Source organism: Myxine glutinosa, chromosome 13 (genome assembly GCF_964187855.1).
Source record: "Myxine glutinosa chromosome 13, kmMyxGlut1.1, whole genome shotgun sequence".
NCBI classification, from domain to species: Eukaryota; Metazoa; Chordata; class Myxini; order Myxiniformes; family Myxinidae; genus Myxine; species Myxine glutinosa.
The window spans coordinates 50,661,261-50,677,969 of NC_136273.1; the positions used below are offsets into that span (position 1 = coordinate 50,661,261).

Sequence of the window (16,709 nt, forward strand, 5' to 3'; positions counted from 1 at the left end):
GCAAGATCGATGGAGACAGCGATCTGTTGGTGTATTCACCACCCAGATAGCTATGTGGAATTCTCTCATGTAGCGATTAAACGTTACGGCTGTTACGGCCTTGGCAAGATCGATGGAGACAGCGTTTATTGTCCCCCGTCGCACCGCGGAGCGAAAGGGGGACGATGGTTTTCCCCTCCGTCCGTGTGTGCGTCTGTCCGGCCGTCCGTGCGTGCGTGCATGCGGACGTGCATGCGTGCGTAAGCGAAGGACCGAATTCTAATTTGGTGTATGGAAGAACCCTAATATGGAAGAACCCCATTGAAAATTAGGTCGCCACGTCAAAATCCAAGATGGCCGCCTTGCGTCGTCCACTTTGTCAACTCGTCACTTCACCGACGGGGGACCTAGGCATAACGCTTGTTATACTTTTAATGAAGGACACTGTCTCAAGCCCCAGTCCCCATCACGGATGGGGCTCAGCGGTTTACCCGAGCCTGACGGTGAAGGGCAAGGTACACGCTGGCCCGTCCAGTGTAGCGCACGTGCGGCCCCAGACATCGAAGGGCATTAAACGTTCATTAAACATTAAACGTGCATTAAAGGATTACGAAACGAAAAACATTACGAAATTACGTTCACACCGTCACGTCAAACACTACCGTGAACACATACATCGTCACAATGAACGTTATGCGAACGCGAATGTTATGCCTGAGTCCAAACCTGAGAATGCTGGAGACCAAAACTGAAATTGGGAAAACTAAATAGCCTATTTTACTCCTGGAGATCCCAGGATTACCCACCCAAAATATCTTTGTGATCGGTGAGCCGTTTTTGCGGTACCTTCGAACAGACAGACCGACATTTAGTGAATTATAGTAAGATATTCCAATTGTCATACATACACCATAGATCTATACTCTACATATCTGGGAACGTTTAGTGCTTTCAAAATTATGTAAAACGATGTAAGTACAAGCGATCTCGGTTGCACGTTTTCACCCGTCGAGTCATGCACGGTAACCCCGAAATGTCATCGCGTTCCTGCAATTCCGATTGTTGACAAACAGGAGTGAGGAATGCTTGATGTGAATACCTACCCTACCTGCTCTCCAGAGCTTGGTATACAATAGCTACAATGGCGCCTCGGCACCAGGGCCCACATTCAGAATGGGCCCATAATGATCAAGAAAGATTTTTTTTTTAAGTGTGCACAATACGATACATTTGAATAAAGAATATGCATCGAATTTAACCCTTTTTAGTATGGGATTTTTTTGGGATAAAAATACCCCCGGTACGGGATTAATTTGGCATTTTGGTACGGGAATGCAACCACGTACTGACGATCTATTTATAGGTATAGTCGATGATGTGTAATAACGTCATCCGTACACAAAACTTTTTCGTGGGTTGCGGCACTGGACATCATCCGTACTCAAAGGGTTAATGCTACTTTTAAAAAACATACAATTTAAATTGAAAAACATACGACCATTTCCTGGCGTGTGACGCCACCACACTGTTAATGGCGTACATTCCAGTTCCAGTACTGTAAGCTCACGTTTGATGAATGTTGTGTTTGTGCATTTTTGGAGTAGTTTGTGCCTGCCATTTATATTTTTTTGGAATTTCGTGACTCGAGTGCATGAGTAACGCTGCGAATAAATTTTCACACAATACATGAAAACGTGTTCGCGATAACACCCGGATTCTGTCTAGATTGCCTGCCCTATCTCAGTTTCAGGAAACCCTCCATCTTAGCGTCATGCGTGTAGTGACGTTTCCCATTTTGCGCTTGAACTGTGCCGCTGTGATAAGCGTAACCCTTGCAATCACGACTGGAAAGTCTCTGGAGTAGCAAGGTTGGTAATGCGGGAAAAGACAGAGGAATGTCATCACTATTGAAGTCAAAATAGATGTTTTAGGAATGTATGAAAGAGGTGATCGTACAGGTGATATGAGGACCATGGGTGATTGCTACATTCATGGTGTATTATCTTCGAAGAACATTTGCAAACCTGATGATGATTTAATGATTTGCAGATGAAATCAACTGATAATGATCAGATTACTATAAAGGAATTCTGGAATGCCTTTACAATAAGGAATGTTCTTTGTAATGTTGAGGAGTGTTGGAAGGAAGTCATCCGCTCCTGTGTGAATGGTGTATGGGGGAAACTTTGCCCTGAATTTGTTCATGGCTTTAAGGGTTTCAACGAAAATAATGATTTGTTGAAAGCATGACGACGTAACACCGTCGGAATGGCCAAGACAGACTGTCGGCTTGGATGAGGTGGAAGAGGGTGATGTCGAGGAATTGCTGGACTCATACCAGGAGAAGCTCTCAAATGAGGACCTTCTACTGCTGGAGAGTGAACGCCAGGTGGATCTTAAACATTATAATTTAAATAAAATAAATCACTGCAATACTAAAAATAGGACAATAAGATAAGGATTGAGGCAGCACTCACCCTAACTTCTGCCTCTTATAGTGGGAAATTCGTTTTAATTTACACGTTTTTCATTTACAACACTTGCGCAACACTTGCTCTCAGGCTGAAGGAAGGAGGATGACATTGGGTACTTCACGACCAGACCGTCGTGGATATACAGGTTCATGGCACGAAATGATCTGTCAGTTTGACGCCGCACACACATCTCCCAACATGTACCCGGTGACACGGCTGATAAGACGATGCAGACAAAGCGAAGAACAGATTTGATTAGGTGCACTGGCTTGACACAATTTTTCTTTCCTTCAAACCATTTGTTGGCTATTAGCGAGGTGTTACATTTTCAATCTACCCATACAGGTTGCTGAAAGGGCTCTAGGTTGTATTGAAACAGTTGCACCACCTGTTCGCGATACCAAGATGATACTTGTAAATATTTCTGATGGTCAAACTTACTTTTGTGTGTGACAGATTTGAAAGCTCCCACGACAACATTCGGCTTCTTGACTGCACCAAATACCACAGTGACCATTTCATCGGTCATGACACAATCGGCAGCTTCGGTTCCCTCTCTTCCCTCAACCCTGTCGACGTCACAGACCATCGAGCCTTCGCCTTCGCTCATTTTTGGGAACTCGTCAAAGCAAACGACTTTACCGTCATCTTCCTTGTCATGTTCCCAGTCATTGTCAACATCATCAACCACTACTTTTTCTTCGGGTTTGGCGTCGGCCAATCCCTTTATATCCACACTCGCAGTGGCGGCCCAACCAAGCCCGAAGGCACCAAACCCGAGCCTTGCCATGCCATTTTTGTTTGGAAAGCCTGCACAACAAGCCACCTCCACTGAGGCAGCGTTCATCGGGTCAAACACAGCTACTATTGCACCTTTGATATTTGGAGGCCTTTCTAGTGGGACATCTGCTTCTGTCTCGACAGCTACCAACAACTCAACTGCCTCACCATTCACATTTAACCAATCTCTGGAAGCACCTGCACCAGCAGTCACCACCTTGACTGGAATAACGCCTTCACCATTTGTCTTTGGAACATCTGCAAAGGCTACAACGTTTCCCACCACCTCAGTGCCCACGAGTGCCCCAGCAAATCCAACACCTGCTTTTAATTTTGGGGCTGCAGTAGCTCCTATCAAGCCTCTCGAGGCCCCACCTGCCAATGCACCATCTGCTCCCTTTTTGTTTGGTGCAAATGTGGGAAGTGTAGACCCTCCTATAAGCAGTGCTCCTCCACCTGCTTCAACTCCGTTTGTGTTTGGTGCAGGGGTGTCTGATGCTGGTGCAAAGAACATGCCACAGAGGTCTTCACCATTTGCCTTCTCAGCTTCGCCGGTTCCTGGGAACTCAGGTGTGAATTTTCTTTGTCATACCATTTCTGTATCACTGATTGTTTTCAAGGTGCCTGGGCAAAAAAATAAAGAAAGAAATGTAGCAAATGTGATTCGGTTGTATTTGGTTTAATGGTTGCAGTTGTAGATAAAGAGGAGAAAAATGAGGAATGTTTGTATACGATCTACAGGTTGTCTCTCACAAATAGTATTATTTTGTTGGTTTACCTTCTCTTTTTATTTAGCACAATACATGCCGATTTGTTTCGCTGATGGGTTTAATCAAGACACAATATTGTACTTCACATACATATTGTATGTCTATCTGTGAATCTCAATGAGGATGTAAAATGAAGTGAAACACAGAAAAAGAAAAGAAAATATTTTATAACGTAGTTGTTGTTGCTGCTGTTGCTGTCTTGGGGCCTGGCTCCGTGTTGCTGTCATGGTGGCTGTGGTTAGGGTTAGGGTTAGTTTATTGTTATATTGTTATATTGCTTTGAAGTATTGTCGCGTTCCTTGTGATTAAAATATTCCAAGGAAACGGATTTCCGAACGGGCTTTAACCCCGAGGCGTTCAGTAAAGATATAGCGGAGAATACGCATGGGGGCAAGTGGTGGAGAGGCCGGAGCGCTTACCTTCACAGATTCCACCCGATGTTCTCGACCCTGCAATAAATCAACTCAAACGACACAGGATTTAAAATGTACAAATAAATGCCGGCTTTATTAAGAAATGCCGGTAACCAAATGAAACGCATCACGATAACACTAAATTCCTAAATTGAGGGCCCTCCGACAGACTTGTATACGGACAAGGGGCAAAAATAACTTTAAAAATTAATATGTGTCTGTGTGCACTGAGCTCTCTCTGAGTGTCTCCGAAATCTTGTCGGGGATCATCCGAGGCTTTGCCAGGAAACGCACGTTCATTGGTGCGTGGGCGGGAAGCCAGGCCTCGCTGTGCGTCTCGCTCACGCCTGGTTCCGTGCGCGACGCGAACGAGCAGGCCTGCAGCTCGCTCCTCCAGCTGTGCTTGTCCGCACGATCACCAGCTAGATGTCTGAACACGGCCATTCACGATGAACCCTCCTTGCGCAAGAGAGCAAAGTGCGACCGTTCACCACAAAATCCCGATTCAAGAGCATGCCGATGCTGGGAGAGACTAAATGTTCCGTTCGCTATCGATGCCCAAACGAGAAGTGCCAATAACAAGCGGCCGTTTGCAATGGGATCCTGTCACGAGAAAGAGGGCCACACGAGAAACGACACGAGAAGCAATGCTCGCTGTGAATCCCCCACATGAGAAGTAGAACGAGATGTCGGTCCGAGCGCTATTGTGTCTAGAACGAGAAGGTACAAGAGAAGAAAATGTCGGTCAGAGAGTTCTTTTAACGTCCAGGCTCTGCGTCATCTCAACACGTCTCTGTGTCTGACCCTATCGGTGCGTGCCACCTTTACCAGACCTTTTTGCCAATCAAATCACCGCTCTTTAGGTGTATCTCCACGGAGCTGCCTGTCCTATGCACTCACCAAGTCGGTGTTATCCATGGCAATGCTTCATGCCTGGCTTCCATTAGGTTTTTAATTGGTGTGTTTAAATGCGCGATTTCTGGCTCGGTGTCTTGTGCGGTGTCATAAGGAACAGAGGAATAACAAGCATTCTGAGTATTGCGTGCAATACATGTCCCCTACCAAAGTTCAAAGTGCCATAAATTTGTCAAAAATGATCGGATATGCAAATTTATGCACGGTTGATGCTGGTTTTCAAACTTGATCTGAGGTATGCTGAGACACATGTGTGTCACGCCTCGCCTCATTGATAAGCCCGCAAGGTCGCTCCGTGGAGCGGCCTGCACGTATTGCACTGTGTGAATGAATGAATGAATGATCGTTTTTAAGGCCATTTTCCCCGCTGGAGCGGGGGTTCGCCTTGCGGACCCCATGACAATCATGGTTCCCTGTTTGAGGCAATGTTTTTATGGCCGGATGCCCTTCCTGACGCCAACCCTTGGTCGCCTCTTACAATGTGCAGGGATACGGTGTACCTATTCTAAAATCGGGGTACACACCGTGATCATTCATCCCAGCAAGCTGGTTCTCAATTTACCGACCTTGGAAGGATCAACCCCCCTGGCGTTAATTCAACGATCGACCGGGATTCGAACTCGGGATCCTAGGATCCCAAGCCGGCACCCTAACCGCTAAGCCAACACCAGGTGCACGTATTATGTCGTATTGCACTGTGTGAATTATATAATTACCGTATTATCGGTCTGAGGTACTAGCGATTCAAGAGATATCCATTTTTAAAAAATATTTTCATTTAATTAACGATATCTGCCAAACCACGTGACCTATCGCAAATTCCAAAAGGACATTTTAGTAGACTGACATGCTGAACAGATCTGTGAAGTTTCCCCTCGATTGGATCAAAAATGAGGGAGGAGCTCGGTTTTAAAGGTTCATGCTTAAAAACGTCATAACTCTGAAACCATGTGACGCATGACGTTATGCTCGCTGACTTTTTTGGTTCGCCATGGGTATGCGATTCTGCCTGCAAAGTTTGGCCTCGATCTGTTCAGCCGTTGCAGAGAAAAAGGGGTTTTCGTGTTTTCACGGAAAACAATATGGCGGCCGAACCACGTGACCTGTGACGTCATAATTACAATTAAAATATTCTGCAGACCCAGTCCCCCCTACGGTGAAAATTTGATCTCAATCAGTCCTATTATTGCAGAGAAAATCTTTTTTAAAGGAAATTAAAACTTAAAATGGCACTGAGTTAAGGATCAGAATTATCAGAATTCCCAAAGTTCAAAGTGCCATAACTTTGTCAAAAATGATCGAAACGTCGTGAAGTTCGAACTTGATATGTAACTTATCATGAGGAAACCATGTACCAAGTTTGAAATCATTAGCATTAAGAGTTTAGAAAAAAAGTCCGGAAAACTGTTCTTTGCGTGACGGACTGACGGACTGACGGACTGACGGCGTGCAAACCTATAGTCCACTTCGGTGTGCACCGATAGGGGACTAATAACAGAAGCAATTACATACAGGGGATTAAAAAAAAAAACACCTTTAGAGGCCATTTTTCCCCGCAAGCGCGGGTTAGCCTTTTTCGGGCACCGTGGTTGTTGTTTTTCGGTCCTCTTTTTGAAGCAATGTTTTACGGCCGGATGCCCTTCCTGCCGCCAACCCTGTTTATCGCCTTTTACGACAAACAGGGAATTACCAGTGAACTGGTACTCAATTAGCCGACCTCGGAAGGATGACAGGCTGAGTCAACCCCCCTGGCGTTAATTCAGCGATCGACCGGGATTCGAACCCAGGATCCTAGGATCCTAAGCTGGCACCCTAGCCGCTAAGCCAACGCCAGGCTTACATACAGGGGATTAATTACCCATAATCCCTCGCTAATTAGCAAGCCCCACCCCTCTGATGAGGACAAAGATACGTTCTTCCACGACACACGGTCTACACGAATTTCCATACTTATGATGCATTGACCTTTCTTCTTCTTCTCTTCTGCTTCTTCTTCTTCTTCTTGACAGTCGGATCACACTAATCTATACACTGTACCTGAACTAAGGTATCCCTACTCCCACACCCGCCACAAACGTAACACTATCTACCTCATAAAACAGTCGGTTTGTGTGTTTGTACAGATGTCTGTCCTCCTTAATAAGGGTAGGTTTTAAAGGCCAACCTTTCAATACGAATGCGTGTTCACTACGGTCTATTTTTGCGGATAAAAAAATCTTGGAAAAAATGTTCCATAAGAATAATTACGTCTTTTCTATTGGAAGTGTAGATGGTGGCTTGCAAACCAAGCCTCAAGGGCGGTGTACAGAAGCGGGGTTTTTTTTCTTTAAAAAAATAATATATACAAGGTGGATGGAGTTGAAATTCGCTGCACGTGATGTGCAACATGCCAGAGTAAAACGAGTGTTCATTTACTTCCGTATCATGTCCAATAAATAAGATATAAGCACATCTGACACTAGGCCGAAGCTTCAGACTGACGCTCACGAGGCTGCACTGTCGAATAAACTGTTCCAACCCGTCATTTTTGACGGGCTTTTTACTAGTTGCTATACAATTTTGTGCTCATCCATTGTCCTTAAGAAGAGTTCCTGCTGTCTTCGAATAATAAATGTTACCATTGCAAGCGCTGTCCTGGTTCCAATGGTACAAAGAACATGCCACCGGGAGCTTAAATGGGAGCTTAATAGCCACTGGTTGTCATTAAGCTCCCATTCCCACTTCTTCAATTCTGGAATGATGGACATTTAAAACGGGCATATTTGTGATCAAATTGACATAAAATTTTGTTCCAAGCAAATTGATTATTTGCTTTTCAATTGTACCATTTTTTTGTCCCCCATCGCACAGCGGAGCGAAAGGGGGTCTATGGTTTTCCCCTCCGTCCGTGTGTCCGTCCGTCCGTCCGTGCGTGCGTGCGGGCGTACCAACCATTTTGGTTGAAGTACCAACCATTTTTTTGTCCCCCGTCGCACAGCGGAGCGAAAGGGGGACTATGGTTTTCCCCTCTGTCCGTGTGTCCGTCCGTCCGTCCGTCCGTCCGTGTGTGTGTGCGTGCGTGTTTGCGTGCGTGCTTGCGTGCATAAGCGAAGGACCGCATTCGAATTTGATGTGTGGGTGCAACCCACGTCAAAATCCAAGATGGCCGCCGCCATGTATGTCTGATGCCATGTATGTCTGAACGTTGTGAGATGAATATCTTGAAAAATAAGCGAAGTACCAACTTCTAATCTGGTGTGTGGGTGTATCTCGGCAGAAGGAAGAACGCTATTGAAAATTGGGTCGCCACGTCAAAATCCAAGATGGCCGCCACCATATATATGTCTGAACCTTGTGAGCGAAATATCTTGAAAAATAAGCGAAGTACCAACTTCTAATCTGGTGTGTGGGTGTATCTCGGCATAAGGAAGAACGCTATTGAAAATTGGGTCGCCACGTCAAAATACAAGATGGCCGCCACCATATATATGTCTGAACCTTGTGAGCGAAATATCTCGAAAAATAAGCGAAGTACCAACTTCTAATCTGGTGTGTGGGTGTATCTAGGCACAAGGAAGAACGCTGTTTAAAATTGGGTCGCCACGTCAAAATCCAAGATGGCCGCCGCCATGTATGTCTGAACCTTGAGATGAATATCCTGAAAAATAAGCGAAGTACCAACTTCTAATTTGGTGTGTGGGTGTATCTCGGCATAAGGAAGAACGCTATTGAAAATTGGGTCGCCACGTCAAAATCCAAGATGGCCGCCACCATATATATGTCTGAACCTTGTGAGCGAAATATCTTGAAAAATAAGCGAAGTACCAAATTCTAATCTGGTGTGTGGGTGTATCTAGGCACAAGCAAGAACGCTGTTTAAAATTGGGTCGCCACGTCAAAATCCAAGATGGCCACCGCCATGTATGTCTGAACCTTGTGAGATGAATATCTTGAAAAATAAGCGAAGTACCAACTTCTAATTTGGTGTGTGGGTGTATCTCGGCATAAGGAAGAACGCTATTGAAAATTGGGTCGCCATGTCAAAATCCAAGATGGCCGCCTCCATGTATGTCTGAACCTTGTGAGCGAAATATATCATTGCATGTTTTCTGCGTCTTCCACTTTGTCAACTTACATCACTTCACCGACGGGGGACCTAGGCGTAACGCTTGTTTTTACTAGCAACGGTACCCGCCCTATGGACGGGGCTTCAATTGGGAGGCCAAAATGAAAAGGCAAAATATCAGAAATTGAAGGCTTTTGTTTATTTTAAACGATTCATGTAAACATCTGTTGAATCATATCACACGCAAATGATCAAAATCTAAACAGTACATTGCGCCCATTTTGAAAAAAGATTGAATTTTGCAAAATGGAAGCGGCCGCTACACCTGTTTCTCAGTCGCTTTGCACACACTGCCATGTTACTTCGGAGCCACACGTTTATATAGGAAGAGTTCGTCAGTAGTCGATCTACTCTCTCCTGGTACGTAGAAGAAACAGTATTTGTAGAATTTCAACAAAAGACACATCACTGTTCATATTGGTAAATATTATTCCATTGTGTTTGAAAAAATTGGAAAACTTGGAAAAACAATATGGTGTATATACTCCCAGGGGTCCCAGGAATACCCACCCAAAATATTGTTGTGATCGGTTGAGCCATTTTTGCTGTACCTTCAAACGGACGAACGGACGGACATTTGGTGGATTGTAGCAAGATGCTTCCACCGACGAAGTCGCCGGAAGCATTATGTTTATGGGTTCATCCGTCTGTCCCTGATAGCGTTAGAACAGCTGAAGGGATCCAAGTCAAACTTGGTACAGGTATTGTATAATGATGTAAAGATGAATTGATTAGATTTTGGGGTCATGAGGCCAAAAGTCAGAGGTCATGTTTGGTAAAGTCCTGTTACTGTGATAACTTGTGAACCAGTGATGTGATTTTGACCAAATTTGGTACAAGTATGTATTATGATGCAAAGATGAACTGATTAGATTTCAACAAAGAAGATAGAGAAGGTAAATAATAAATAAGGAGAAAGTTGGAAAGGAAAGTCAAGAAGACGATGGGAATAAAAGCAAGCAAGCAAAGGAGTGAATCCGTAATCTGTGATCTGTTTCCCAAAGAAAACTGTGATCTCAATCTTGCTCCAATCTCTCCCGATCTTTCTAATCGAAATGTCTTTGTGAATCTCCCCGAATCTCTTGAAATTTGTTGCGTCTTCCTTTATTGTAACACAGAATACAGTACCAAGATATAAATAACTACCTTTAAACCTATGTGCATGTGCTTTGTCATTCCCGGAGGTGCACAACTTTCCTTCCCAGTGCTGACAAACGTCACAATATATATTGCCGGGTCCTCTCGTCCAACGCCTCTTTACCGTACAAGTTTGGGTCCGCAAATGGGGAAAGTGTCGTGCCAATAGACGCTATGTACCTTGACATAATTAGGCCGAGCAAACCTGAAGGCCATGTGGCACGGAGACCGTGACAAATCAACCCTTTATGAGACTTATTATGAACCACTAAATGAAGCCACCAGGACAACCAGAAATCATCCAAGACCGTGTTTAAAAAAAGAAGAAGAAGAATAATGGTATGCAGAGGGAACAAAGGTAAGCAATCACAAATAACAGGCAGTAATAAAACCAATCCCATTTACCCACTATTCTGACATGCGAGTCCACAAATCAATGAACGAATGGAAGATCCTTAATTACCTATGCCCACCTTTGTTTTCACCACTGTCTGTTTGTCTGTCTGTCTGTGAACAGGATATCTCAAAAAGTTGTGTCCGGATTCAGACGAAATTTGATGGTGTGTTTGGGTATTGGACAAGGACGGAATAATTAGATTTTGGTGAAGATGTGAATCCCAAATTTTTTTTTTAAAGTGATTCTTCACCATTGAGTGATATGGCTAAAACCGATATATAGCACGATATCTCAAAGTTCTGGACACATTATTATGACAAAAATGGGTGGATGAGTTGGTTAGGCGACAAGAAGAAGCCGATTCGATTTTGGCGCAGGTCCATCCAGATCCAGATCTGGCCCATCAGTGGGATACAAAACGGAAACTGTTCAACCTGGCGGAGGAATGCGCTCTACCGAGTGCCTTTCCAGTTATCCAATGTTACTCAAGCTCCATTGTGAAAGGAGTAGTCCTGAGCTGGTACTTTGCTGAAATTCCAAAATGGCATGTCCTTTGGGCTTGAACGTAAAATTCACTGATTAGGACCTGACATCGTGATGATGCATTAAGTATGGAGAGATTGCAATGGTAGGTAAATTGGAGCAGGCATGTTATCTTTAGCAATTCTTGCCATCCAAGCATTGATTGAAAATGTCCATGTGTGCATTTTTTTAAAATCCCCTGCAGGTGTGGGCTTTGGTGCAAGCCAGTCCATGGTTCAACCACCAGCGTTCGGTACCCAACAGCCTTCAGTTGGTGTTCCGACATTTGGTCAAGTATCGTCGCAGACACCTGCCTTCGGATCTTTGGGGCAGCCGTCACAACAACCTGCGTTCAGTTTTCCAGCCAATCAAGCACCATCGTTTGGGGCGGCGCTACCATCTATGTTTGGGCCCTCAGCGACATCAAGCCAGCAGCCTGCGTTTGGAACGAGCGCTAATCCAGCACCTGGTTCGTTATATTCTACACTTAAGAAAAATCCTGCTATTCTTTGTAAACTCTTTACTTTCTTGGAACTCTAGCTATAGATTCTCTTCTTCCTCCCTGCACCCTTTCTTCAGTTTATCATTACACTGTGCTCAGAGAGCAGCCTCACTCATGTTTTCTCTTCTTTTCCATCACAGGAGCAGGTTCTGGTTTTCAATTCAACCTAAACACTGCTCCCAGCTTCAACTTTGGGGCAGCCACAGCTGGCACAGCACCAGCTGCTCCCAGGGGCTTTTCCTTCGGAGGAGCTGCGGTTCCACCAAGCAACCAACCCACACATTCTTACCAGTTCAGTGCCACTCCAAGCTTTAACATCGGGTGTGTGTTGTAATTAAATGAGTGGTTTCAGGGTATATTAATTTATTTTTGTTTGTTTTGTTTCCTTTTTTTTGTTTATGTATGAGAATTGTGTGCCACCTTGTTCATGATGCTGGTGCTAGATCTAATGGGAAAAGTAAATTCTCACTAACTACTCTTTTGCCCCTGATTCTATTCATCGTCGGGGCTGTGTTGAAGATCATTTCTGTGCCGACATTAAAAAAAATCAATTCCAGATGTAATGCAACAGTCCCAATTATAAGGAGACAAAGCTATTTTGGCTGGTACCCATTTGATTTTGTCAAAATTATTATTATATGTTATTATACTTCCACCACCGTTTTGCATGTTTATTCACTTTTAAATTCATTTTCTCTGCAACCGTTTTAGTGATTGACACAATTCTTAATGCGAGTAACTACTCCAGATATTATTAGTCCCCTACCGGTGTACACCAGAGGGGACTATAGGTTTGCACTCCGTCCCTCCATCTGTCCGTCTGTCAGTCCGTCACGCAAAGAACAGTTTTCCGGACGACAGACTGCCGGTAGTGGACATGTTGTATTGCAGCGCAATATTCAGAATGCTTGTTTTCTTGGTATGGCAGCCATGTTGGGGGGAAAAAAACTGAAAAACTTTGGACATCATATTTGGAACCGCTCAATGAAAACTTGGCACTTGGCACAAGTAAAGTACTCCCTATGGGGAGTAAAGGTTGATAATGATGATGTCATCTGTGAAGTGGTATACCAGAAATAACTGCCTTATCCGATCAATATCCAATTGTTAAAGTGGACATCTCTCTGACCATTCTCAGAGAGCCTCCTCAGCGTCGACGAGTCTGGCATTTCACTCAGGCCAACAAGCACGGTCTTCAAGCAGCCCTCAATCATCTGGACTGGTCTCACATCTCTACCGCCTCTGACATCAACTCATCCTGGGAATTCTTCCAAAGTAAATTGCTCTCTCTCATGCACAGATTTATCCCATCTCGTCTTCAGTTGTCATACCCTTCCTCCCGTCCATGGTACACGGAATCTTGTGGTGAGGCTGTTGCCCAGAAACAACTTGCTTTCCTCTCCTGGAACGCAAATCCAACGGAAGGAAATCTCATTTCCTTTCACAAAGCCCGAAACAAGTTTGTGTCCACCCTCAGGAGAGCCAGGAAACAATATCTCTCCGTTCTCAAGACCGAACTCTTATCTGTCTCCCTCTTCCAAATCCTGGTGGCGTCTGGTCAAATCTGTTTCTGGTGTTTGTTCCCCCTCCATCCCCTCCCTCACCTCAAACGGCTACACGGCTGACTCCGCACTTGAAAAAGCTGAATGCCTCAACACTGTGTTTGCCTCTAAATCTTGTGTCCCAAACCCATCCCTCTCTGTACCCAGTCGTACCCAGCTGCTCCTGGACTCTGTGTCCTTTCCTCCTGACAAGGTGCAAAAGTTTCTGTCAACCCTCGACTCTGATTCTGCAACTGGACCTGACGGCATCAGCCCACGGGTCCTAAAATCCTGTTCTTCCGCTCTTTCACTCCCTCTCTCTGTTCTCTTCACCCTCTCTTTTGCTCAAGTTAATCTACCATCATCTTGGAAATCGGCCAACATTACCGCTTCGCACAAAAAGGTGCAAAAACATATCCTTGCAACGACAGACCAATCCGCCTGCTCCCAATCATTAGCAAGGTCATGGAATCCATCATCGCTTCTGACATTAAATCCTTCCTCTTCTCCAATGGCTTGATCTCTGATCATCATTGTTGAGTCACTTGACTCTGGTCATGCTGCTTCTGCAGTCTCAACAATTGATGGAGGTCCTTAAAGCCAGACCGTCTCCCTTGACATATCTCTTACCTTCGATACCATCTGGCACATGGCCCAGCTCACCAAACTCTCCTCTTATGCAATCCATGGAAATCTCCATGCATGGCTCACAGACTTCCTCTCCTGTCGTAGTCAACGTGTGGCTCTCAATGGAATTCTCTCATCTCCCCTTCCTGTTCAGGCTGGAGTTCCTCAAGGCAGTGTTCTGGGTCCTGTGTTTTTTTTTTCTGGTCTTCCTTAATGATCTCTCCAACTCTGGAAAATCCTCTATCTTTTTGCTGATGACTCTACCCTCTGGTGCTCCATATCTCAACCCACAGATCGGCAGGCAGGAGACTCTTCAGTCTCTGCAGACTTGGATAAAATCACAAACTGGTCAAACACGTGGAACATGTCTTTCCATCCTGACAAATGTCACACTCTCACTGTCTTTGTCTGGACAGCCTTCCCATCTACTTTCTCAACAATCCTCTCAAAGGAGTTCGGTCACTCTAGCTTTTGGGTCTCACTATCTGCCATGATCTTTCCTGGGAAAAACCACATTTCCAAGCTGGCTTCAAAAGCCAGTCGCCGACTGCGCATCCGCCGTCGTGCAAAGTCCTCACCACATACGAAGCTTTCATCCACAGCTTAATGGAGTACTGCTCTCCCCTCTGTGCTGGTGCTTCTTCTGCCTCACACCTAGCTCTGCTTCACGCTGCAGAAACCAAGACTTTTGGAATCATTGGTATCTCCCACGATGAAGCTGATTCTGAGGGCCTTTAAATCTCTCACCGCAGGCAGGTTGGCGGTCTTTCTGTGGTCTACCGGCTCCTCTCCGGCCTTGCACCGCTGTTCTGTCTGTGCTTTGTCCCCCAAATAGTCCTGCAGGACATTCGAGATCTGCCAGAAACCCTCTCTGGTGAAACTACCAAAATCAAGACGCTCTGCTCACCTTCACCCTTTCATACCACTTTTTTCTTGCCTCTGGAACAATCTCCCACATTCTCTTCAATCCTTTCCTCCAACCAGGTCTTCAAAACAGCTGTTCACTATCGTCTCTTATCTTCCCCCATCCAAAACTTTGATCTTTTCTACCCCCATTGATCCACCCCAAATCTATCTCCTTCAAATTCCGTTCTCTTTCCTGAACGTCCTTGTTGTCGTGAATCGTGCATGTTTACATCTTGTTTATCCCGTGTACCCCACCTCGGCCCTCTCTTTTCTACAGATCTCCTGATGTCCCTGTTCTCTACTGTTGTTGTGCTTCCCTCTCTCTCTCACCCTCTTGTCTCACGCTCCCTGTTGTAAGAATCGGATTTACAACATTGTCTCGAATAGTGAGTTTAATTCAGAATCAATCTCTAGCAATACCTGTAAGAAACCAACAAGCCACATATCAGTATTCAGTAATCATAGAAGTAAGTAATGGATTTGCAATTAGTACAAGCAAGCTTAGAACCAAGAGTAACACGCACCATCTGAGTATGCACTACATCACACAGAATAAATGTCACAGGAATGATCGGAGCGCTGTCCATCCGAATTCTTATAGGAGCCCCTCAGTGGGCAGAGTCGGCAAAACACCTGGGTTCAACTTAGACACAATTTCATTACACTCCCTTTGTTATATGTTGTATGTGTTCGCTCATACACGAGCCTCGACTTGGTATTTTAAAAAAAAAATTGTTGAGAGATTTAAATTGATGATGTCATCGGTCACATTGCCTGTTGATAATCGCACTCACTCGCACATCGCATTTGTATTCTCCATATTATCGTAATGAAGCTTTCTTGAAAATCTGATGACAACAGCTGAAATGGTAAAAAAACAAAAAAACAAAACCTTACGGCCTGGAGACACACACACACACACACACACACACACACACACACACACACACACACACACACACACACACACACACACACACACACACACACACACACGGGGACGGGCTAATAATGAGATTATGACAAATGGGAATAAAGTTGAAGCATTTTGCAACTTGAAAAAACATCCTATCATATGAAGTGTGAATTAATACGACAGAGCAGGAGAACAGTCCTGCTTCCATTAATGCACTTGGATAAGAATCGTGCATGTTTACATTTTTCAGATTTTACTCCAAATTTTGATACTTATTTAAGTGTATGGGATCCAATCCTCAAATTTTAATCCAGATTTTGATTATATGCTTTAATTCATCCGTGAGAATAAATAGTGTTTCCAAGCCAAGGCACCTTTCAATAGGCTGAAACAAAATGGCAGCTTAATGACCCAACAATGTTAGAGGGATGACCAAGATGGCGTACCACCATTTTGGTAAAAAACCCAACCACCGTTTAGAGGCCATTTTTCCCCGCAAAGCGGGGGTTGGCCTTTTTCGGGGACTGTGGTTGTTGTTGTTTTTTGGTCCCCTTTTTGAAGCAATGTTTTACGGCCGGATGCCCTTACTGCCGCCAACCCTGTTTGTCGCCTTTTACGACAAGCAGGGAATTACCAGTGAACTGGTACTCAAGTTCGGTTCGGTAAGCCGTATTTTATTTATTTTATTCAGGAGCACCCCATTAATCATCATCAAATTGGGTGTT

General features: G+C 44.6%; 1 protein-coding gene across 5 annotated transcripts in view; it reads left to right on the plus strand.

The window, feature by feature from the left end:
- Positions 1–16,709, plus strand: part of LOC137438938 (nuclear pore complex protein Nup153) — a 111,648-nt gene that overhangs the window by 92,655 nt on the left and 2,284 nt on the right. For 4 of the 5 annotated variants that reach the window (XM_078767453.1, XM_078767450.1, XM_078767454.1 and 1 more), the window contains 3 exons: positions 2,910–3,803; positions 11,698–11,961; positions 12,135–12,315. In XM_078767453.1, coding sequence (XP_078623579.1) covers positions 2,910–3,803; positions 11,698–11,961; positions 12,135–12,315 — 1,339 coding nt within the window. The remainder of the gene's footprint in view (positions 1–2,909; positions 3,804–11,697; positions 11,962–12,134; positions 12,316–16,709) is intronic. The other variant, XM_078767451.1, reaches the window with a different exon arrangement.